The sequence below is a fragment of the Monodelphis domestica genome, chromosome 8 (assembly GCF_027887165.1).
Source record: "Monodelphis domestica isolate mMonDom1 chromosome 8, mMonDom1.pri, whole genome shotgun sequence".
NCBI classification, from domain to species: Eukaryota; Metazoa; Chordata; class Mammalia; order Didelphimorphia; family Didelphidae; genus Monodelphis; species Monodelphis domestica.
The window spans coordinates 203,553,927-203,579,541 of NC_077234.1; the positions used below are offsets into that span (position 1 = coordinate 203,553,927).

At 38.3% G+C, this 25,615-nt stretch overlaps 1 protein-coding gene across 42 annotated transcripts in view; it reads left to right on the forward strand.

The window, feature by feature from the left end:
- The window catches only part of INPP4A (inositol polyphosphate-4-phosphatase type I A), a 250,932-nt gene extending 227,079 nt beyond the window's left edge, over window positions 1–23,853 (forward strand). For 22 of the 42 annotated variants that reach the window (XM_001363200.5, XM_056808574.1, XM_056808578.1 and 19 more), the window contains 2 exons: window positions 7,410–7,564; window positions 20,785–23,853. In XM_001363200.5, coding sequence (XP_001363237.2) covers window positions 7,410–7,564; window positions 20,785–20,917 — 288 coding nt within the window. In that variant the 3' untranslated portion in view covers window positions 20,918–23,853. Of the gene's footprint in view, window positions 1–7,409; window positions 7,565–13,862 lie in introns of all 42 variants that reach the window. The other 20 variants (XM_016424845.2, XM_016424844.2, XM_007501089.3 and 17 more) reach the window with 1 other exon arrangement.
- The last annotated feature ends 1,762 nt before the right edge of the window (window positions 23,854–25,615 follow it).

The window sequence follows — 25,615 nt, forward strand, 5'->3', positions numbered from 1 at the left end:
TAGATGGGTGTGGCTAGGGGAAACGGACCTAAAGAAAGCCCCAGATCTGCGCCTTGTCACTGCTCTTAGATGTAGGGGGTTTTGACCAGATCCCTTGATAGGTCCTAGAGGGACAGTTGAGACTATAGAAAGTATCAGGACTAAGGGCAGATAAAAGTGAAAGCGAAATAATAAAAACAACCAAATAAGCCATAAAGCCTGTGCCCCAAACTCAGTGAAATTAAATGAAAGATAGCGTCAGAGAAAGGGCACGGGGATTGTCTAGTGAGGTTTGTGGGGGAGGGGCCTTGATTGTTTACACTGTGGAGTCCTAGGAAAGATTTCATCCTCACTCCCCCTAACTCCCTACTCCACATAGTAGTACCTCTGCGCAGATGTTCTAGCTGGTTTTTGTTTGTTTTTTTAACCCTTACCTTCTAGAATCAATACTGTGTGTTGGTTCCAAGGCAGAAGAGTGGTAAGGGCTGGGCATTTGGGGTTCAATGACTTGCCCAGGGTCACACAGCTGGGAAATGTCTGAGGCCATATTTGAACCCAGAACCTCTCATCTCCATCCACTGAGACATCTAGCTGCCCTAGAACTCACTTCTTTTTTTTTCTCTCCAAATATTTACAAATCCAAACAAAACAAACATTTCCATACATAAAGAAAAAGAAGATATTACACAAAACCAATTTCCCACACATTTAACATACTTTTCTTCATATCTAACACGACAGGTCCCATCCACTAGTGTCCCAATCCCTCCCCATTGTCACTGCATCACATAGGATATCATCATGGACACCAATATGTTCATATCAATTATATCTTTCATGGATAACCTTTCTATTCATATTCTAGAGGTAAATTCTCAGTTTATTCTTCTAGTATTAGTGCTGTGGCTGTATATAATGTTCTCTGGTTCTACTAATTTCACTGTTCATTAAAAATCATTTTGTTCAGCTTTTTTTATGGCAAAGTAGCATTACATCACCATCATATACCACAATTTGTTTAGCTATTCTTCAATTGATGAACGTCCCTTCAGTTTACAGTTCTTTGCTACCACAAGGAGAGTGGCTATAAATGTTTTGGAATATATAAGTTCTTTTCCTCTTTCCCCAATGTCCCCAGGAAACAAACTCAATAGTGAGGTTGCTGGGTTTAAGGGTATACATTGTTTTATGACTCTCTAACTATCATTCCAGATTGCTCTCCAGAGTAGTTGGATCAGTTCACAACTCAACCAACATTAGATTAGTGTCCTCATTTTTCCACATCCCTTCTAGCATTTGTCACTTTACCCGTCTCTTATTGCCTCATTAACTTCTCTACTCTCCATAAATCTTATTCTTTTAAAAATGTTTTGATAACTATTTCAATATCATTCATTTCCATTGTAATCCTATGCATTTTATCTTACCCTTTTAAAAGTATTATTCTGAGGAGGAATTAATAGGTACCACCTGATTACCAGAGGGGTCCATGACACACAAAAAAGGTGAATCTTCATTGGGGGACTCGAAACTGACAGTCCCCAGTTCTTTAGTGATCACTAAATGATTCCCTCCTTTTTAGAGAAAGAGATTCCAGAATCTGTTTCAGTGACTCATTCAAGTGTTTGACCAGCAGCATCATGATTAATGTAAGGTGTCCTTTATATCAAATTAGATCCTTTTAATAAAGTGCTTATAAACACAGCCCTGGTACACATAGAAGGTATTTTAATAAATCGTATTTTTCTTCCCTTTATATGCTTTGAAAGCTACTTTGGAGGATGTAATTCTAAAAATCTAATTTTAGACCTAATCTTGTTAAGAGCTATTGTTTTAATTTGATCATCTTTATGTCCTCCTGAAACTCTACCTCCCATTTACTGGTATATGTACATTCCCAACTTTTATGTTTATCCACTTTGTTTTCCCTCCTTAACTACAATAGATTGTGCTTTTATTGTCTGAGCTTCATTTTCATAAGAAATGGGTCTAAAACTTCTTCAAACAGAGATGCCAAAGTGTATGTGTGTATGTGTACATATATATATATGTGTGTGTATATATATGTACATATACACATATGTATATGTATATTTGTATACAGACACACACATATTTATATTCTTTTCTTCTGTCTTAGAATCAATACTGTGTATTGGTTCCAAGGTAGAGGAGTGGTAAGGGCTAGGCAATGGGGGTTAAGTGACTTGTGTAAACCTTAAAATTTCTTAGACTTATGAATGTTGGAAATTTCACCATTGGGAAATTTCATACTTGGAAAAAATTTCCTACTGATAGTAAGAACTCTATTGGAATGTGAAACCCCTTGGCATGGGAGGATCCTTCTCCTCCCTACTTAAGACTACTTTAGTACAGAAACCTTTTGCTAAATAATGGAAAGGACTTTGACCTATGCTTAAGCATAGAACAGGAAGTTCTTTGAGTCATGATTGATTTTAGAATTGATACAATAGAGATACTTGGAATGACAGAACCAGGTCTTGGAAACTACAATCTCCACCCTACTCAGAGTAACAGGATTTAGGAAGGGCTGCAGCAAAGATCAAGATTTAATTATTTGAGAATATGACCTACAAGAGACATGTGCAAAGGAAACAGACCTCTGGGCGGTCCTGGGTTAAGCTAGAGCCACCATTGGCACAGGGGAGACATCGACAGTGATTGGTAGATGTGAGAACTGAGGGGAGGGGACTTAGATGGTTTCCTTAAAGATAGCGGGATCTGATGAGAGAAGGAGGAGGTTTTGCTCTGAGCGAGGTGGCTCTGAAGGAGGACTGAGGAAGTTGCTCTGTTGGAGGACCAGGAGAGAAGGCTGGCTCTGAAGGAGGAGAATTCTCTGGAAACATTTCTTGAAAGGAGGCTCTCTTGAAGGTGGAGCCTGAGGTTGGCATGAGAAGCCTTAACTAGAGAGATCTTGGTGAGTGATAAAACCAACTAACTGATTTATTCATTCTTATTCCTTTCTTACTTTCTCTCTTTTTCTATTGATTAATCAGTGTATTATAAATTAAATTTCTCTGTAAAACCCAGTTGGCTTGGATATATTCATAAATTGGGAATATATACCCTGGCGACCATCTTATATTTATATAAAACCAAGACACAGTAGAAAACATATTTGAGGGGTCATAATTGATATATATATTTCCCTTGCTCCCACTCTCTTATCTACAACTATTTAACACTCAAAACTATTTTAAATCTAACACTTGCCCAGGGTCATACAGCTAGGAAGTGTCTGAGGCTAGATTTGAACCCAGGACCTCCCATGTCTAAGTCTGACTCTCAGTCCACTGAAACACCCAACTGCCCCTCGAAGCTACTTAACACCAATTGCCTAGACCTTGTCCTCCATCTTAGAGTTAATAGAACAGAAAGTGAAGGTTTAAAAAAAGAAAGAAAGAATGAAAAGAAAAAGAAATGCACTTTTGGAGTCCTTAATAGGGACTGAACCAGTGATTTTTTTTATCTGTTGTAACTTTATTCTTTTTTTTAATTTTATAGTATTTTATTTGATCATTTCCATGCATTATTCATTAAAGACAAAGATCATTTTCTTTTCCTCCCCCCTACCCCCCATAGCCAACACGTGATTCCTCTAGGTATCATATGTGTTCTTGATTCGAACCCATTGCCATGTTGATAATATTTGCATTAGAGTGTTCATTTAGAGTCTCTCCTCTGTCATGTCCCCTCAACCGCTGTATTCAGGCAGTTGCTTTTCCTCGGTGTTTCTACTCCCACAGTTTATCCTTTGCTTATGGATGTTTTTTCTCCTAGATCCCTGCAGATTGTTCAGGGACATTACACCGCCACTAATGGAGAAGTCCATTATGTTCGATTATACCACAGTGTATTTGTCTCTGTGTTCAATTGAACCAGTGATTTTATTGGTATAAGGAGCTAAGGTGAAGAAACTCCCTCTATTTAATGCAGGCTGGCACCTTCTCTGCAACTTCTACTCAGAGAGAGTTGCCTTAGAGCACTGGGAAGTTAAGAGACTTGCTCAAGGTCACACTATTAGTATGCCAGAGGCTCAGATCTTGAACCAGCTCTTCCTGGTTTCAAGACCAGTTCTCTGTCCATTTTGCCATCTTGCCTCTGTGGTTGCCCTTAGTTATATCTTTAAAAGTTACTATAAGAGGTGGACAGTTCAAGAATGGTCCTCCCCATTTTATAGATGACGATCCTGAGAACTCCAGAAATGAAGGGATTACTCCTTAGTCTTTGCCAACATTAGAACCCAGAGCTGTTGACTTCTCGGCCAAACAAAAATTAAGAAATACTTCCATTTTAACAAATAGATTATTTCAGTTTTGCTTGCATAAGCATTTAGTAAACATCTCATTCCTGATAGATTCTGTTAGCTTGTTTGTTTATAGAAGTCAAACCCATTGGTGTACAACTGGAGACTTTCTTCTTTCACCTTCCTAATGGACAGCCATGGAGTAACTGTTTCTCATGTTTGTAGTGATTGTTTATATATTTTGTCCAAAAGTTCCTCAATCTAAACCTTAAATGTCTTGGTGATTTTTCTGTAGGTAATTGGTCCCTTAATTTTTTAATTTTATTTATTTTTTCAGTTACACATAGAAACACTTTCTGACAGTTGTTTTCTGACATTTTAGGATTCAGATTTTCTCTCTCCCTCCCTTCTCCCCCTTCCCAGAGGTAGGTGGTATATAGTCTGTAGACAGCATTTTTCATCTTGGGTCCCTTGTGGATATCTTGGGAACCTGAATAATAGTTTAGTCCATCACAGTTGATTATTGTGCCATATTTCTGTTACTGTACACAGTGTTTCTCCTAGTCCTGCTCACTTCACTTTGTATCAGTTCATAAAAGTCTTTTCAGATTTTTCTGAATTCAAACTGTTCATCATTTCTTATGTGGTACAATAATATTCCACTATAATCATATGCTACAACTTGTTCAGTCATTCTCCAAATGATGGACAATCCCTAGTTTTCAATTCTTTGCCATTACAAAAAGAATTGCTAAAAATATTTTGGTACAAGTCAGTCCTCTTTCCTTATCTCTGATCTCTTTGGTATATGGACCCCGTAGTGTATTGCTGGATCAAAGGTGAGTTTTATGTCTCTTTGTGTGTGGTTCCGTATTGTTCTCCAGAATGATTGTATCAGTTTACAGTTCTATCAAGTGTCCCAATTTTCTCACATTTCCCCCAACATGTATCATTTTCCTTTTTAGTCTGATAAGTTCAAGATGATATCTTGGAATTGTTTTAATTCACATTTCTCTGATCAAAAGTTGTTTGGAGCATTTTTCATATAAATATAAAGATTTTTAATTTCTTCTTTTGAAAATTGCCTGATCATATTCTTTGACAGTTTTTTCAATTGGAAAATGCTTTGTATTCTTATAAATTTGATTCCGTTCTCTCTATATTTGAGAAATAAAGCTTTTGTCAGAGAATCTTGCTATGAAAATTTCTTTCCAAATTTTGTTTCCCTTCTACCGTTGGTTGCATTGGTTTTGTTTGTACAAATATTTAATGTAATCAAAATTATCCATTTCATTTTTTGTAATGTTCTCTGTGTCTTGTTTGGTCATAAATTCTTCCCTCATCGATAAGTCTGACCGACCATGTTCCCCTAATTTGTTCATGGTCATCCTTTATTCTAGATCAAATATCAGTTTTCTTGGTACTTAATTTAGAGTATCCCCTGCCTTCACAGGCTTATAGTTGGAAGTGATCCAGTCCTACACGGGAATCTTTTCTACAATAGGCCCACCATTAGTCTTTATTCAAAGGCTCTAGTGACTCATTATCTCCCAAGACAGCCCATTCTGCTTTGAGGCAATGCTAGGAAATTTTTATTATTATAAGCTTAAATCTGTCTTTCTGCAGCTTTCTGCAGCTACTCTGCCCATTCTGTCCTCTGAGACTGTGCAGAACTAGTCTCACGTTCTCCATGTTTATCACTCATCTTCTTTTCCTTTCTTCTTTCTTCCACCCCTCCCAGAGCCAATAAGCAATTCCACTGAGATAAATCCCATTTCTGCCCACCTATTTGGTTGTGAGACCTTGAGCAAGCTAATTAGCCTTCACTTCTCTTGGCTTCTTTTTCTTCATCTATAAAACAGGGATTAGGTTAGATTATCCTGATATTAGGTGAGATTATGTTAGGTTATATTGTAAGCTCCTTAAGGCCCGGGACTATCTTTTACCACTTTGTATTTCCCCAGCACTTAGCAGAATTGGTGCTTAATTAATTAATTAATTAATTAATTAATTAATTAATTAATTGACCAATTGATAATAATGCCTACATTTTACAGTGTTGTTTTGAAGCAAAGTTTTACAAGCCAAAGAATGTGCTCCTTAAATGTCAGTAGTTATTATTGTGGTTCTAATATTCCACCACCAAAGAAAGCCCTTCTCTGTTGCTTTATTGGGGAATGGAAGTGAATTCTAATTTCTCAAAGAGTCAGTGGAATGCCCTTCTAGCATTCTAGTGGGCCATACTGAAATAAATAAGCTTTGCATATGGCTGGTCACAGAGTGTGGGTTTGTCCTATGAAGATCACCCTAGCTTAAAAAAAAAGAAAAGAAAGTCATGGCCAGAAAGACAGAAAAGCTTTGCAATGATTTTTTTTTTTTTTTTAGCCATAGCAACTCACAAAGACAGACTTATGCCAGGGAGGTATTTTGGAGTACCTTCACTGATGTAAAGAACCCATACTTAAAGTTTTCATTATTATTTTAAACTCTTATTTCATTATTTTAATTATTTAATTAAATTGTTTTGAATTTTATTGTTTTTTATTTTAAATTATTGCTTGTATTAAATATAGCACTTTTTTATTCATTCATTCATTTGTTTGTTTATTTTTAAGCCCTTAACTAATGTCTTAGAATCAATACTGTGTGTTGGTTTCCAGGCAGAAGAGTGGTAAGGGTAGGCAATGAGGGTGAAGTGACTTGCCCAGGGTCATACAGCTGAGATGTGTCTGAGACCAGATTTGAACCTAGGACCTCCCATCTCTAGGCCTGGCTCTAAATCCACTGAGCCACTCAGCTGCCCCCTAATATTTCTTATATTACATATATCATTGTGGGAGGGGAAAAAAGTGCATTTGGAAAGTAGAATATAAAGAAAAAAGAGTTGGTACAGGGAAAAGAACCTTGGATATGGAGTCAGGAGACCTGGGATAACATCCTGGCTTCTCAGAGCCTCATTTTCTCATCTCTAAAATGGGGCAGAGGGACTAAATGACCTCTAATGTCTCTTCTATTTCTGAATTTATGATCTAATTAGTTTTGCCACTTTTTTGCTTTTCTTTCTTTTGTTCTTAATTAGGTTGGTTTTCTAGCCAAAATATCTTTCAAACGGTAACAAGTACTTCCTGCGCATTCAAAAAAACATCCATCTTCTCATTCCTAGGTGTGCCGAAGACTCAATGGAGTCCGATTTACCAGCTGCAAGAGTGCCAAGGACAGGACGGCTATGTCCGTGACTCTGGAGCAATGCCTGATCCTGCAGCATGAACACGGGATGGCCCCCCAGGTCTTCACCCAGGCTCTGGACTGCATGAGGAGGTTAGTCTCAGTGCCCTCTGGTCCTTGACTCCTAATTCAGGATCTGTGTAAACTGCAGATAAGCGGTTGTCTTTTTATAAGCCCATCATTGCTTTTTAGAAAACAAGTAGATGTCGGGGAGATTTTGCTTTTTTTCATGATTTTTTTGGATCTAGGCTTCCTTAAATAGCCTCAGGGAATCCCAACTCTGTCATCTTTACCTCGTCATCACCAGCACTCCCCTCCTATAAAATATGCCGATCTCCAGAGCAGAGGTGTCAATCAGTAAATGTTTGTGAAGCGCCTCCTGCGTGCCAGGCCGTGGAATCAGGCCGGCTGTCCTCATCCAGCCTCAGATACTTAGGAGTTGTGTGACCCTGGGCAAGTCCCTTAACCCGTTTGCCTCGTTTTCCTCTTTTGTAAACGAGCCAGAGAAGAAAGCAGCAGACCACTCCAGTATCTTTGCCAAGAAAGCCCCCAGTGGGTTCACAAAGAGCCAGATGCCACTGAAATGACTCAATTAAGTACATGTGCCAGGCACTGTGCTTGAGCACCCGGGCCCCTCGAGCTGGGTGCTGCTGAACCAGATTAAAGCGCAATCGGGGAAAACAACAAATTAAAACACAGTACCACGTAGTGTAAACAGGTGGCCTTCTCAGTTAATGAGCACCCCGCGGGGTCCCCCAGACTGTGTGCGTGTAGAACATGCACAGCGAATCCCCTCTCTAGTGTAGGAGCCCTTCTTTCCCTGCTCTGGGCCGTGGGGGAGCGGAAGGGCCTGCGTTCCCAACGGAGGCCACCTCGCTTTAGGCCTGGCCCTGAGCGAATCCCTTCCTTTTTCTTGGCCTCAGTTTCCTCACCTGTAAAATGAGCGAGCAGACGGTTCTAGTGGTACTCCCAGCTCTGGATCCTAGGATTCTTTGAAGAGAAATAGTCACAGTACCACGTCTGAACAGATTTAAAAAGTCCTTGTACGGTCTCCGGGTGCAGAGTTAAACTCCTGAGTTTTTGCTCTAGTTGATGAGATGAAAAGCCAAGGAGAGGCAGAGAAGCGCAGCACCCCGGGCCAGCTCCCAGCTGCCACAGCTGCCCCTGCTCTGGGGCCGCGGGCTTCGGCCCGGGTGGCAGGGGTTACGGTCTTATGAAGGCTCCCTATCTGCAGCTTGCATTGGTCGGCTACGCTTCCCCCGTCACGTTCGACACGGTTTGCTGTCTTGGGCAAAGTGTCCGAATGAGTGTTTCCTCACAGCGATCCATCCCAACCTGTCAGTGTGCCGTTGTCGCATCCACTTAGCAGCGTTCTGTATTCTGAAGCAGCAGATGTGTCTGACAGACGGACTCCTGTATTTTATCAGATGTGTTTACTGTCGTTCGATGCCTTGTTTCAAGCACTGCTGGAAAGCTCCTTATTTCACATACCAAAAGAAAGGATAAGAAATGAGTTTTTAGTCTCTTATTCAATGTAGTTTAACAATGCTGTTTGAGTCCTGTTTCCAACATTCACTCCTATTGAATGTACTGTATTGTTTGTCTTCTCACCAAATTCTCTAAAGTGTCCAATTCTCTTATCCTTTCTGTATGTTTCTGCTATTTGACCCTTTCACAATATTCAGATGCATAAAGAAGATGTATGAGCTGCTGCCTCTTACTATTAGCCCCTTTTCTTCATTATTTTATTCTTAGAATGAATTGGAATAGAATTCATGTTAGTCTTCACTTGTCCTTTCACCTCTTCCCTCTTTCCTTACATACTCTGTTGTCCTCCTCCTTCTCCTCTTTCTTCTCTTTCTCTCCTCCCCTTCTCCTTTTTCTGTTTTTCTTCTTCTTTTCCCCTTCTTCTCTTCCTCTTCTCCTTCTCCTCTTTCTCTTTCTTCTTTCCCCTTCTTCTCTTCCTCATCTCCTTCTCCTCCTCCTTTTTCTCCTCCTCCGCATCCACTTCCTCTTTTTCTCTCTGATTCTTTTTTCCTCTTAATCTAGTTCTTTTCCCCTCCTCCCTTCCTCTAAGTATTTCCTACATGGATCAAAGCCCTGTGAGTAATGAGATGTAAGGGGTCTAGAGAGAAAGGTTAAGTATGAACATCATAAAAGTATAAGTTTATTTCCAGAATTGTTTCCAGAATCCGACTACCCCAAATTCAGGATACTGTGAAATTATAGCACCATAGTTAATAAAAGAACGGCCCATGCCCATGAGTGTTACATTATTTCAATGGCAGATACCTTCTAAACCAGCAAACCCTCTTCCATCTAGCCCCTCATCTAGAAAACAACTCATTATAACAGAGCATCTTATTTTTGGAATGAAACCGTAGAACATTGTCTCTAGTTTCCTAAAATGTGTACATGACCCTGTCTCAAGTTTGGCCCGTTTTTCCAGTATTCCAGGATCAAGACCAAGGTATGAACACAGGGTTGCAATAAAAGACACTTGAATCAACCCCAACCCTCCTACTCTGTTTCCCCATCACCAGGCACCTTTGACAAGAGCTGATCACTTTACTGTCTTCACTTTAAACATTAGAGAATCAAGACCGTGGGTGGCTTAAGCCTCTAACCGGAATATAAGTTCTGTTCTTTTGTTCAGCTCCCAGTCAAGATTGCTTACTTAGAGTTTCATCCTCATTTAATTAACCAGAATGAAGACCAGGAGCTTCACTTGCTCCTCAGTGCATGGAGTGCAAGTTCTCTCTTTCCTGATCTGTTTGTATGAGTTGCTGAGGCTTGATTAGCCAGAGAGAATAGGTGCTGTTATGGCCAAGGCTTTGGGCTCTGTCGAGCTGTTTAGAATCCAACAAACTCAACAAACAGCTCCCTACATGGGAGAATGAGGTCTCTGGTAAGAAGGGACATGAATGAGGCTATATACTTTGCTTCTTTTTAATGAAAAATAGGACCATTGCACTCTGTTAATACCGACTAGTAATATGTTATGTATTTTAGACAGTGAGAAAGCTATAAAAGAAAAGAGGGGAAATTTGGGTACTTTTTGTTTGCCTAATCCTTGACTTTAGGCAACAGAACAGGCTTTGAGTGAATTGCATTATTGACAGATAGAACCATAACTAAGTTAGATTTGTTGAAATCCTGAAAGAATTCCATTAAAATATCAGTTTGACCAAGCTGTCAACAAGCAATTCTTTTCAGTGGTGAAATATGAAAAATACCTCAATTGGGATAAAATGCAAACCTTGTTACAAAGTACCACTCTGTGCCCCTCAGGCAAATCGGAGAGACCCACTCTAGTGTGCATTATTTTTGCCACATGACCAAAACACAGATATATATGTACACATCTGTGCACTCTTGTGCGCACGTGCGCACACACACACCCCCTTTGTCTTGCTGTGAATTTCTTAAGACTTAAAGGCTTCCAAAGTCTAATAGTAAAATTTCATTATAGCCACAACATATTAAATTAGAGGGTTTTCTTTTTCAAAGGAAGCCTATCTTCACTTCTTGGCGTTCAGTCCTATTATGATTGTGGTATTCTTTACTAGTACTTAAAATTTCAGGGCTACAGTATTAAGTCACTTAAGGTCATACATGATTTCAACTCCTGTGTTCAAATTCACATGGTAGAAATTTTTGTTATAAAAAATTCATTATAAAGATGATTCAAATTGTATTCCTATACAAATCAAACTGAGTAACCTCTGAGGTCCTTTCCCACTCTTGAAATTCTGTGAATTTACTCTTGTAAAGTTATGCAGTAGATTGTATCTATTCCTTAAAATCACAGAAATCTATCTGCTGAGTCAGGCATGAGGGTGATGAAGTGGAGCTGCCATGGGCATGAGTCTGTCTGTAACTTTCTGGCCTCAGTAGTGGCTAGAGGAGGAGAGTCAAGAGATAAAGACTTGGTAGCCACAGCCTGCAGTAACTGGCAGCTCATTTTGGCTAAGAACACAAATTTGATATGATTTTAAGGTCGTATATTGTGTATTTGCACATTATATTTTTAAACATCATATATATTATACAGTATGTAATACTGCACACATACACATATATGTTCTTTGGATTTATCTCTTGCATCTTCATGTTGGGAGAAAGAAGAAAAAAGCCTCCTTAATGGATTTTTATTCACACATGTTCTTAGAATGCCAAAAGGTTCTTTCAATTCTGAAACTGAGATTCTTCTTTCTGTGGTGTAAAACACTCAGCATGAAGCCCAAGTGTGGCCAGAACTATTTTAAAAATAAAATGAGGAAATATTTAATAAAAATAGAAAAAAAAACATAGATAACATTTCATTATAAAACTAAGTCAATATGCAGTCTGCAAGGATCCTTATGTATGGATGAGCATTTTCCCGCTCCCCTACCTACTCCCTTTATATTTGATTTTGACACCACAGTGTTTCTGATGGAAACAAGGGGCAGAACTAGGTAGAAACTGGAACTAATACAGCTTCCACAAGGTCTCCAGGAGAAATATAGGAGAAGTCATTGAAAGGAGGCAGGTTTTAAAACAGAGCAACCAAATCAGAATTGTCTTTCTTTCCAAGAGCTAGACGGTCAGTTCTGTAACTTCCAGGTTACACCTGGAAAATAGGAAGTGTCCTTTTTCTTCCTAAGCACCAGGTAGTCCTGTTTAATGAGGAAGAGGAGTCGCCAAGAAAAATCCAGGCTTCTCTAAGTTTCAGACTGGCCTTGGGAGGACCTGTGAGGACCAGGACTGTGCCCCATCACCTAGGCGTAGTCGATTGGAGCTCTGACTTCCAGCTGAGCTCCAAGTGACTGAAACCCAACCCAGAACATAGAACTCTCTCTGTCTATGGGATGCCTCAGAAGAGCTCTCTCCTACCTTTTTCCCCTCTAGAACAACACCAGCAGCAAGGGAGTACTCCTTCCCCCTCTCTGTTGTGGGCCCACACACTAGGGCTAGGATTGCATCCAGACCAGCAGATCCCTAATGCAGATGCCCTAAAGGGGGCCTCTATGGATTCTGTATGGTCAACATTCCATATGAGGCCTTTGAGCCAAGGGTTCATGAAGATCTATTTTGTTCAAGAGGCCTCAGACATGGTTTGAAGTTCCCAAGAATGTCTCTGGCCCCAGCTTAGGAGCCTTGCAGATGAGCCATCCTCAGACTTGGCTAATCAGCCTGCCTAGGCACCTTTACTATGCAGTAGGCTTCAAGAATTCATTCTTTTTTTGAGATCATGGGGCCAGAAGCTACAGAAGGTGATCCTAGTGGGCCTCCAAACACACCAAGACTCTGGTGTAGCTCTTTTAGCGTTCAAACGAGGCAATGATCCAAACTGAAGAAGTTCACAGAATTTCTGAGTCTGATGGAATCTTAAACAGTGTCACCCAGAGCTCTTTACCTTTTGTTTGTATCTTGAACTCCTTTAGAAGCCTGTTGATCTTTTCTTGGAATGAGATTTTTTAATCTACAAAATAAAATTTTAAGCTACAAAATAAAATACATAGGCTTAAAAGGGAAATTAATTATATCAATATAACTATCAAAATGTTTCAAGTTCACAGACCCCTAGTTAAGAACACCCTGATCTAACCCATACCTGAAAAACTTAGATAATTTTCCCAGCATCTAAGCATTGGAAGAGATGCCAGAGATGGTTGAGTCCAGCCCAGCTCAGCCATATTTCTTTGTGGAGAACTTCTAGGGGAAGGCCCTGGGCAGTGGAAGCAGACTCATGGCCCGTGTACTCCCTGTGGCTTCACACAGCCATTTCCCCTCCACCCTGAATGCATAATCCATGCATTTGGTTCAATGTGTATAGCCTGTGAGGTAAATTAACCCTGCAATGAAAGCGTCATCCTCCACAGTGAGTCGAGGCAGTGTTAGCTAATCAAATGCACCTCCCCATGCTGACGTCTATGTGAGAGGGTCAAATGCGACAATGGTTATTCATGTTCAGATTACTGTTCAGAGCTCCATTTTTTGCAGCATGTGGAAGCATGGCAGGACAGCATGGAATTTTGCTTGGCCAATTAAGACAGTGAACATGGAAAACCATTCTTATTCAACCTACATGTGTTTATTTTCAGTAGACTACAGTACTTTTTCTTATTTTTCTCTTTATTCTCTTTCTCTTTCCTATTTTTCTTGTAATTGTGCTGGTTTTGTTTTGGCCTTTTTTTTTTACACTTCCTTCCCCATGTACCACCTTTCCTTTCTGTTGTGGTTTCTTTAATATTTTTTCCACCTCATTTTTTGGTTCTCCTATATTTTATACATTCATTGCATGATTTTTTCCTCTCCTTTCTCCCTGTTTCCTCCATCCCCCCTTTTTGTTTTTTCTTTTCCATTTTTCTTTTTTTCCTTCTTCCAAACTCTTTCCTTTTCACAGCATTGGAACACGGGAGGTAGTCACCCAGAAGAACTTGAGTGGTTTGGTGCCCATCCGAGATTTCAGACTAGATCCCAGCCTCCTCTACTCCATTCCTTTATTAGCTCTGAGCCCCAATTTACTGATTGTGTGGCTGTTTCTGAGCATTGCATACCTGGTGGCCAAATTCCGTTGCAAATGAAGACCAGTTTAAAAAAATAATAATTCAGTTATAAAGAAAAAAAGTCCTACAATATGTATCACCACCTTATTAACTAGCTGGACAGAAGGAATGTGTCAAAGCGTTTTCTGCCAAGAAATATATTATGCCTTACAGTTTGACATTTTTATTGTACTGAACTGTAAATACCCATCAAATTATTTTATTCAGAGGATCTGTATTGAAATTTTTAAATTGATTATTCTGCTTTCAGTGCTTGTAACATTCTTACAGTGCCCTGTTGCCTCGTCATGTAGCCGGCCTGAAGATCAGTTACGCTTACCAAATATTTCTCTTACCTTCAGATTTAAACGTATTTGTCATCTATATGCTTCGTGTTCCCTGTTTCATGTATTCCAGAGAAAGGAACTCTTGTCTGAAAAGAATTTGTATCTTTTATATACTCTTTAAGTGTATGCTGGCCTTTCCTTTCCTTTCGAAGAGGATTGATAAGAAAAAGAAAAATAGACAGGTTTATAATTGTTTGTTTAGAGATGCCTATCTAATAGGATGTATATTCTCTGCTTTCATTTCAAAGCATAGTCCCCAAGTTAAAGTAGCAAACAGTTTGCAGAGCCATAACTTTTTTCCTTGTGCATGTCTAAATTTTTCTGACTTAGCTTATCATGGAGTTGTGATTATGACAGTATTCTGTATCACACCAAACACATGAAAATTTGGTGTCACTGCTTACATATGACTTTTTGTTCTTTTTAACCATTCTTAAGAATTCATCAGAGGGATTACAGGAATTTGAGTATATAGTAGCTGAGCATATTAATTTTTTAAGATCTCTTTGTCCCCAAAATAGCATTCTTTTATTAAATATTGCATCTTTGATTCCATATTAAAGTCAGAAGCCTTGTTTTCTCAAAACCAAATATGATTACATTTGGAAATCCAGGAAAGTTTGTCCCAGTTCATTCTTGCTTCCTGAATTCTATGAATCTTTAACAAACAAATGCCAGCCACAGAAATATACTCGGGTTTGGTTTTGTTCTTAATTTATTATCCTTAGTTTTAACATATACAGTATCCATAAATTGCTTTTTACCTTATTATTCACTTGTTGCAGAAGATTTATTATATCTTTGTTATTGTAAAGTGCAAATAAACAAAACACTAACAATAAAAAGGGACTGCTTGGGAGGGGGAAACTAAAGTCATCCATACTGAAAATGTTCTGGTTTGTGTTGTAATGATTTTTTTAAAACCAACATTTCAATGGTTTCCCTCCCCAGAACCAGTGAATTTGTAGAATTTCTTTACTAAGACCATGCAGGGGTATTACTCTCAGACTCTGTTTGGTTAATCAATCAATAAGGCATTTCATCAAATTGGTTCTTCACCAGTTTTGAAAATTTGGAATGAATTGAGAAAAAATAAATTAAAACAAATAAGGGAAACTTGCTTCCTCCTGACATTTAAGGTTTTCAGAATTTGCTCATGGGCTTCTCTGATTGGATATTATATCCTGGCCTCAAATTTTTTATGGTTCATATAATCAACAGTACTTAAAGGCAAGCCCAAGGGCAGACACTCTGGAAGGAATACCTCTGCCACATACCCAAGGACTTGTACCTTCGTTTTTAATCCCTTCTTTCCCTGCCCCCCCAAATTCCTGGAACTCTGTATCTACAATCTCCAGTTAGAAGTTTTCAGCTTCTCCAAAAATGGCATCACACATGCAATGCTTTGCAGTCTTTTTTCAATAATTGGGATTTGAGATCTAAATATAGTCCACTGAATAAGCTGACCATATTGGAAGATGCTGTGTATAACTTTTTTTTTTTACAGAAAAATAGTTAGTTTTTTTAATAGTAAATGGAAAAGAATGTGAAGAATTAACAAATCATGCATCTTCCTTTGAATCTTAAATTTAGAGGAATGTAAGTAAGCCTGTTCTCCAGCTTTCAGGCAGAACTTGAACCATTAGCTCAACCATTCTAGACAGATCTTTTTGAAGAGGGCACAGAAGGATTGATTCTTCATCCTCACCCAGTAATCTCTACTATAGACAGATGCTTTCTTGTGGCTAACCAAGTCCCATATGCTACAGCTGGTTGCCAGGTTCCTGGCTAAATGCACTTTTTCTCCTTCAACTAAATATATTGAATACTTACGACATGCAATAATAGAAGAATGTCATATGTATGAATGTATATGAACTAAAAAAAGAAATGTTCTGTATTCAAAGATGGCCCCATGGACAGTGTTATGTACTGCATTGGACCTGCATCATCAGTAGGCCTTAATGTTTGATCCATGAATACTGATGGCAGTTCATTTGCACAATTCTCCCCTTCCCCTGCCCCCAGGTAATCTGCTGCCTGGCCCACTGGTACCCCAGATGAGGCCAGTATGGGTGGAGGTGGAAGTTGTTTGTCATGTGACCTGCAGAGAAGCTGTATATTTCTTTGTGTCCCTCATGTTCTGAGCATATTCTCATGGAACCAATCATCCATGTCTGTGTGTGTGTGATGGACGAGCTTTCATGGGGACTGGGTCACAGGAGAATGAAGGTTTTCCTCTGAAACTCAGGACACAGAATACATTTCTGAGGATATCATTTAAAAGAACTGTAGATATGGAAAGGACCTCATGAGACTATATATAATGCTCCTTTGTATTACAAGTGTACAGCAATGAAACATAAAAGAATTGTATCTCTTTTCTTTGAATTATCCAATAAAGTAGCTGCAACCTCCCTTGATGTTAGAAAGTTCTTCCTAATATATACCCAAATGAGATAATGTATGTTAAGCACTTTGCAAACTTTAAGTCACTATACAAATGTCTTATTTCTTATTGTCCTTACTATGGTCATGGAAAAAGGCTTCAACAAGCTAAAGATAGATTGAGAGAGAGACAGACAGAAAGAGAAAGAGAGAGGATTATAGAAGAAAAGAGGGAGTTAATAATTTTGCATTCGTCTTTTATATTGACTTTAAAATATAATAATGTCAGGGACAAGATTAAAGGAAATTTTTGTCATTCATGTTTATTTCTCTGTTTCTCAGGGAACTCAACAAGGTTTAGAAGGGAAATCTTTTTCTTCAATAATGACACAAAATGGTTTCCCACTCATTCTTTTTACAAATTAGTTAGCAACTTTATATCCCCTGCCCTTGTCCAAATGAAGATATGTATTCCATTTTCTCTTTTCTCTAAACAAAACCTCTACTCCCTGAAAAAGACTTTTAATTCCTTCTTTGACACATAATGCATTATTCTGAGCTATCTGCAATAATAAAATTGATCTGGATGAATTCTGGACTGATAGGTTCCATTAATTTTAATTTTCACTTTGCAATCTTTTGCATGTATAGCCAATTATCTTCCTTAAATTGAGTTGATATCTTTGTGTTTATATCCTGATTTCTCCTTTTTAAATGGACAGACTTGAAAGGAGACAAAGGGGAAAAAATCTATCATTCTGTTTTATTGATATAGAAGAAGATCTTTTGGCTTGGGAGTAGTTCAAATTGTTCTTGACTCCATACATTCAGGGCCTTTTACATGTGTGTGAGAGGGAAGCACACTCATTGCCCCTTAAAAATTCAACACCTTGGATTAAACTCCTTAGATACATTTTGCTGAAGGACAAAATATTAACTACTGTGATAGAAGGGCACCATAATTAGCAGATTCGTGGATTATCCTTCAGTTCCAAAGGTTGAATTGTATAATAATTTATTTGATATTATATGATAAGTTGAATGTAGGCTAAGATATATGAGGTCCAAACACATTTCATAGAATCATAGAATTACAAGATAATAATAGTGGCTAACATTTATATAGTACTTTAAGGACTTCATATGTTATCTCATTTGATCCCCACAACAACCGTATGCTCTAGGCATTATTCTCATCCCCATTTAACAGGATAGGAAGAGACCGCAGAATTCATCTAGCCCAGCCCCAGACTGAAGCCTGAACACCTCCACTAAGGGCTCCTATATGGCCTTCATTTAAAGACTGTCAAGGAATTCATTGCTCATTAATGTAACCCTTTTTTCTTGTTTGAAAGCTCTTCTTGCTGGTTAATTCTTCCTAGCAGGGAGCCAAAATTTGCCTCTGTAATTTCTACCCCTCCAGCTTAGTTCTGTCTTTCTGTGACCAAGAACCAGCTCCCTGCTCAAACCTGGCAGTCCATTACATATTCGAAGATGATGATCGCGTCCTCCTCCTCCCCCTCCTCTCCTCAAGGCCAGGGCAGATCTCTCCAGTTCCTTTGGCTTACCACCGTAGTTTTAAAACCCTGCACTACCTGTTTGCCTTCTTTTGAGACACCCTTTAACTTATCAGCATTCTTTTTGAACTATATTGATCCAAACTGGACATACTGCTCCAAATGGACTAGTGGCATCTGAAGTCATAGAACCTGGATTTACTGCCCACCTCTGTATGGCCTTGGACAAGACAGAGTAGTTTCTTTCTTTCTTCTTCCTTTTCTTTTTTTGTAAAACATTGGCTGTTCAATTAGATGGCTTCTGAGGATCCTTCCAGTCTAGGTATATTATCCTGAGAAATAGCTGGGGTAAAATACAGTGGGACTTAAAACTCTCCCTTATTCTTTTCTATACTTCTAGAAATTGAATATTACCACAGTTTAAATTCACATTTTTAATGTATTAAATCGTAATGAAATTAAATTTTGAATTTTAAATTACATCAGAAAATATCTAGTGAGCTAAGCAATTGGTATAATGGGGAAAAAAACAACACTTGGGAGTTAGAGGACTTTTAGTATTCAATATAAACTTTACTAATTCTTTGTGACCTTGAGTAAGTCACTTAATGTGAAGTTTAATTTCCTATTTGTAAAATGCAGGGCTTTAGACTAGGTTATTTCAAAGGTCTAAATTTTAGGGGGGGAAAACCCCCAAATGGGTATGCAGTTTTATAGCCCTTTGGGCATAGATCCAAATTGCTCTCCAGAGTAGTTGAATCAGATTTACAACTCCACCTACAATCAAAAGAGTTTTTTGAATGTTCAAAAAATTGTTTTTCCATATAATTGGGAAAAAGCCAAAGGTCTAAATCTAGAATCTTGCTCATTCTACTTCCCTGATAATATAATTTGAAATGTAGTTCTGACATTTTTTGAGATAGTTACCTGTTTGGAATATACTTCTGCATATGTTCATGTTTAGATATTTTGCCTATTAAAAGAAAATTCCCAAAGATTAAAGAAGTCTAATCACAATATATAATCAGTAGTGTTATGTTAAATGCAAGTATATTTTTGCTAATTATAAGATAGAGCAGAAAATAGGCAATTCTTTCTAGAGAGTCTTTGACTATATTGTTGAGGCCTTGGGGCCCTTTTCACTTCAATAGATACCTGTTAAGTGCAAAGCACTGATAAGAAATAGCATATCTTAACTATTTTAAATAGTATTAAGCAAGTAGCAAATATTAAAAATATTTCCTGACTTTTGAATAAAATACTATAATTCTGCCAGAAATATTTTGCATTTGGCTGTTTCATATAATAGGAATGATTTCTATTCTGAGCTTTTCCAGTTTACATTTTGAACTATTACCATAATCATTCTTTAAAAAAAAAAACTTAAGAAAGGAGGAAAAGACATAATAACATTTTAGAAAGCTATTTACTTTGCTTAAAATCTTTGAAGAATCCTATTTTCTTGATAACTACAAATTTTACATATCATCAAGGGCAATTTTGTAATGATTTGATAACTAGCTGATTTAATATCTAACTTAGGGTAGTATGAAAACAAAGCTGTGCTGTACATGAGGACAGTATGCTGGGGAAATTATATTTCTATTTTGAACAGCTTTTACCTCTTTTTGTACATGTCTACATAGGAAAATTTCCCCAGAAATTCCTAGAATTATCTCAGTTTTCGTAGAAGAATTGCTGGCCTAATAGATAAGGCTCCTCCTCAGTATTTGCTAAGACAGTATGTATTACAGTGTGGCATCTCTCCAAGAACCAGTGCTGGAGAGGAAGTAAAAGGGCCACGTCTCTGGGAAGGGTATGGTGTGACTCTTTCTCCATGTTTTGCCCCCACTCACTTGCTTGTTGAAAGAGCTTGCCATGAACTACTTCTTGGGGAATCTCTATTCTTGCTAGCCATGTAGACACAACTGTAATAATGCTTGGGAACACTTGGATCACTTTGCACTCCAAGCAACTGTTTCCACAGTCAAAATAACTGACATTAATATTGTCAGTTGATTTTTTTTCCAATTGTATCATTTTGATGCATGTCAGATTCATTTGAGGGAATAGTATCATTTTCTGTTATACATAACCAACAAAGATAGTTATTGCTAAAATAGAGGGAACAATAACATTCTTTTGAACCTTTTATTCTAAAATAAGCCATTAATCATTTTAGCTTAGCAGAACAGCTTTCAAGCTATTTCTTAGAAGACTATGCAGGAGACCATCAAAGTATCTTAGCCAATAAATCCTGAAATACATGAAACCATCTTTTAAAAAAAATCCAAACTTTCTTCCACTTAGATACACTGCTGCTTTTTGCATCCATTTATGTGCTTTGTAATTCCATTGTTCAAATATTTAATATTTAGAGTTGCAAATGATCCAAGCATCCATTTAAAATAACTAGTTCTTCTTTTAATGCTATGAAAATAACCAGTTCATTTCATCTTAGTTTAAGTCTCTTTTTTTTTTCCTTTTTTACTGCTGTCATTTTTTGTGCTTGTTTTTTTTTTCCCTAGTGAGGGTTGTCGGCGAGAAAATACAATGAAGAATGTTGGATGTCGCAAGTATGCATTTAATTCCCTGCAGCTGAAGGCTTTCCCAAGGCATTACAGGCCTCCAGAAGGAACATATGGAAAAGTTGAAACATAAATATACTGTGTCCTCTAATTAGCTGTTACACAATATATGTGGGTACACTCTAGTTGAATTCTTCATGAAGATCAGAATTTTTTTTGGAACATTTCACCCTAGATTCTATTGAGCATGTTATCTTATTGCATTGGAATCAGTAGGAAAGAATGTTTTGGCACAGTAGTTTATGTAGTGATGACTGCCCCTTTAAATAGCCTTCAGTCCCATGTGAGCCACACAAATACCCACGAGATCATTCCCTGTATTCAACAGCTAGATATATTCAGGATGCTGAAAGATTTTTATACATGGCCACTTAGGTAGCTGTTTCACATAACAACCTTTACTATTGAGTTGATTTAGGATTGAGTTTTTCATCATACTGTATTTTTTAAAATTAGAAAACAAATAATAAAGTAATTGGAACTGGGGCAACATACATATTGACAGAATTGGACAAAATCAATTGTAACTTCAGGAAAATAAACTCACCTGAACACCTAACTGTGAAGCAAAAGGAAATAGCCAGGATGATTTGGCCTTTGTGTAATGCTGCCTGTAAAACATAAAGTTGCTCTCTCATTATACTAGCCTTGCTAGGTTTCAAAAACACTCAAGATTTTTCCAGATATTCTTAAGTGAGTGCACTTTATTGGAAGGTAACAACTGCCACAGAACTGAAATTCCAAAGTCTATTTCAACAGCTGTGTGTCTTGATGAGTCTTTTTTTAATCAGCCTTGCAAATTAAAAAAACAACATCAAATATGAAATAGTTCTCCTCTTTTCCATCCTTGAACTCATTGCTTGTACTCATTGTTAGAATTCCACCTTCTGCAGTGTACCCCAAACTCCATTGGACTCGATTAAAATTCTGTGCATCCACAGACAAAAAGAGGCATTTTTACATAGCTGCCAAACCAACATTCTGAAGTGTGCATATCTACAATTTCATGAAGCAAATGCTATCAATATTTGAATGAAAGTTAAATATTTCTGGAGCTCCCCTTTCAAGGGTTTGCTTATTCTTTTACCCCTTTACTAGATTTATTCTTTTTAAAGGCATAAACTCGGACCATATTGCAAAGTCTTTGAAATGCCTTTTATCCAATTCATGAGAATTCTTAATGTATTTTCTTCCTTTGCTTGTTATATGTTAAATGAGGTTTCCAGCAACTATTGAGCCAGTTGGGTCTATCTGCATCCGATCTTCTGATTTTTCTTTCCTCAAAGATTTGGGAATTGAAATAATTTATCCTCAAATCATAGTAAAACATTTCAGGACCTTTTTAAAAGCATGAAACGTTCCCAACTCATTATTTCAAGGCAGGTTGAAACTTGGAAGCTAAAGAACTGACTGTTTATTTCCTGTAAGGAAATAACGAATATGACGTATTTCATAGAGGTTTGTTCTTGTTTCATTTTTGTAGGAATGCTTGTGTGTGTGTGTTTCATCAGTTCTGTTAATCACGGTTGTCTTAGAGATGTTCTTTGGGTAAATTGTTCTTAAGATTATATTGAAACTTGGCCCATTCTTAACATTGCCTAAATTTGGTGTATATAAATCATTCTTGTTACTTCAAAGGATATTAAGATGTCCATGTATATTTTACTGGAGCCTTTTAACATAACTATAGAAGGAAAACTATGAAAAAGGTCATTGATTTGAAATTACTCCTGTCTAAAATCTTAGGAAATATATTTCCACCTTTTGCCTTTCATTTCTCCAGAAATTACTCTTTGAAATATATGGCTATGTTGCATATATATTGTATGTTTATTTACAAAATAAAGGCAATAGAATGATCATACGTATATGTATACAAATGTATGTATACCAGAATTAAAAATCTGGCAGAATCGTTTGACTCCTGCTAGCAACGGGTATCCAGACAGCCACCAGTATCGAAGAGGGGGCCTTTGAGCTGTGCTGCAGAAATGCTTCTCCATCTCAGCAGTGGTGAAGACAAAAGAAGAAAAACTTCCGGTGTGGTCTCTTTCCTGTGACGCCACACCCACAGCCAGGTCAGCATGAAGTTCCGGGAATGTTGCCAGCATTTTGTGCTGCTTACGCGGGAGCTGTCCAAATCCTGACGAGATTTCTGCAGGCTTTTCCCTTTTCACCCTGTATCCCTCCATGACGCGTTTTGAGTATTTTATCCACAGTGTACAATTTTAACCTTTTCTTTCTTCTCCTTAGATCCTCTCCCCCAGGTTTTTGTTATGTACTTCCATAATAATTTTGCCATTTTAAGGGATCTTGTGTGTATTCTTTCAAAACATTTTTGTGTGTCTGAAGATGTTTTCACCGTGGAGTCTCTCACACACATAAGTGTGCGTGGAGCTCTTGGGGCGCGCTCCCTCAGCGAGCCTTCGAGCGTGGCTCAGGTTTCAGCGTTCTGTCCGGAGAGCGCCTGGCTTCCGCTGTTTCTCACACGTGACCCAGCATCCCGCGCGCATTCGCAGGTCTGGGGAGAGGTCGTGCGGAACAAGAAAGGTCACGTGTTCATCCATTAAAAATGTTTTAATCTCCAGATTCCCCATGAAGTACTTTTGAGTTGCACGAAGGAGGCTATTTTAGTGTATTGCAAAACGGGAGTCCTGTCTGGTGTGCTTTTCAAGGACACTTTTTTAATGTCACGAAACATACGGAGGGATTAAAATGGTTGCCAGGTGCGGTATGTGTATGTTCTATGAAAGCACCTACAGCACAGTTGCCTTTTGTTTCACTTCTAAATGTAAAAATATTGTATAATATAACCGTTTGTCCCTACACAATTGTACTTGCCAAGCTTTGTGCATTGAAATATTTTTATTTATTTGTTTTGGGCAGTATTAATATATTATAAACCTATGGTTACTGTTTTATATATTCTTAGATCATCCAAGCCATGTATGCTGTAAATGTGCTAGTCTTTAGAATGAGAAATATTAATAAAGAACTGACAGTACTCAATTGTGGCTTGTTTCTTTAAATTTGTGAGCATGGCTGGGAGAAGGGAGCTGCCGGGACGTACCAAGCCTGGCTCGCTCACGGGCATCGTCTGGTGGGTAAGTCTAAGACATGGTTAGTCTAGACAGAATTGAGTAAGGTGATCTCAAAGGTCTCTTCTAGCCCCAACATCTATCATTCAGGGATTTGACCATCAACATTTGAGAGGCTCATACAGTTGAATGGGAACATCTTTGGGATTGTTCTCCCTCCCCTCCCCCGCAAATGCCAGCATGTGGGCATTGCCAGTAAGCTTGAATTACAGAAACTTTTCTCTTTTACATCCCCTCTCCCCCAATTAAAAAAAAAAAACACCTTCCTTTCTGTTTTAGTAGCAACTCTAGGACCAAAGGGAAGAGCTAGGTAAAGGAGATCAAGGGATCACACAGCTAGGACATGCCTGAGGTCAGATTTGAACCCAGGACCTCTCTGTGTCAGGCCTGGCTCTATCCCTTGTGCCACCTCGCTGCCCCTTGCATTCCCTTTCATGCCATGCCCTGGAAATGGGCAAGTTCATCTTTTTGAGGGTAGATGAACTAAATTCTCTTCCAAGATCTTTGGATCCACTTTGCATTTGGGGGAAAGGACATTTTATTTGGGGGTACATGGATGACAAAAGGGGTCCATTTCCTTTTGCCATGGAGAAAAGCACCATCAAATCACCAGCAAATGAAAAAGGTATTCTTGCCTGTGTAGAAATGGTAGAGATGGAATAGTGTTTAATCTTTACAATGATTTTTTAAAAAACCTTCAAATAAAATTACTTTTTGTTATTTTTTTAGTCATGTCTCTTTGTGACCCCATTTGGGTTGTTTTGTTTTTTTAACAAAGAATGGTTTGCCATTTCTCTGACTCATTTGACAGATAAGAAAACTGAGGCAGAGTTGTGACTCATTCAAGGTCACAACTAGAGCCTGAGACCAGGCTCTAGTTGAATTTGGGAAGAGGAATCCTCCTGATTCTTTAGTCCAGTGCTATGTCCACTTTACCAAACTAGCTGCCCTGCTTTCTGGATGTAAGAATGGGCAAATAAAGAGGAATTACAGAAAAAAGCATGGTTGTGGATTCCAGATGCACATGCTAATAATTATGGTGTGCATGTAGACTTTGTGAATGGTTGAAGGTATCACAAAGATGTTTTGGCAAAATAGGGATTGATGGGGGCTGGATAGAAGAAGTTTGAAGAATGGGATAGTCTTGATATTTGGGGCTTCTGTGGAGAAGAGAGAAATTACAAGAAAATGCATGCAAAGGACAGAAGCTGGAGATGGGTCATCTGTCACTGAAATGAAGATTCCATTTGGAATGTGACTGGGAAACAGTTGGAGGCAAGAGCCAACTGCTGGACTTTTTCTGGGTCTTTGGCTTTCTAGCTGATGTGAAGGAAGAAGCTGGGTTTATCTCTGGGACTTGGGATAATCAAGTTAGAGGTGACCTGGCTCATTTGAAGGCAGAAGAAAAGAAGGACAATAGTTCTTATATCTCTCTGACAGGTTCTGTTTCATGCTAGTGACTGAATTGCCATTTCTCTCAATGTCCTCCAAACTAACACTCACTGTAGAGAATAGGGATATCCCACCCCTCTTACTTTATCCTCCACCCTTGTCCTGTCTTCCCCAAATAAACCCCTTGTTTGACAAAGAAGATTAAGAACTATTTCATTGAAACCTCACAGCTCACACTGAGCGACTTGAAGGAGACTGAAGAAGTGGGGAGGGGAAGCTGA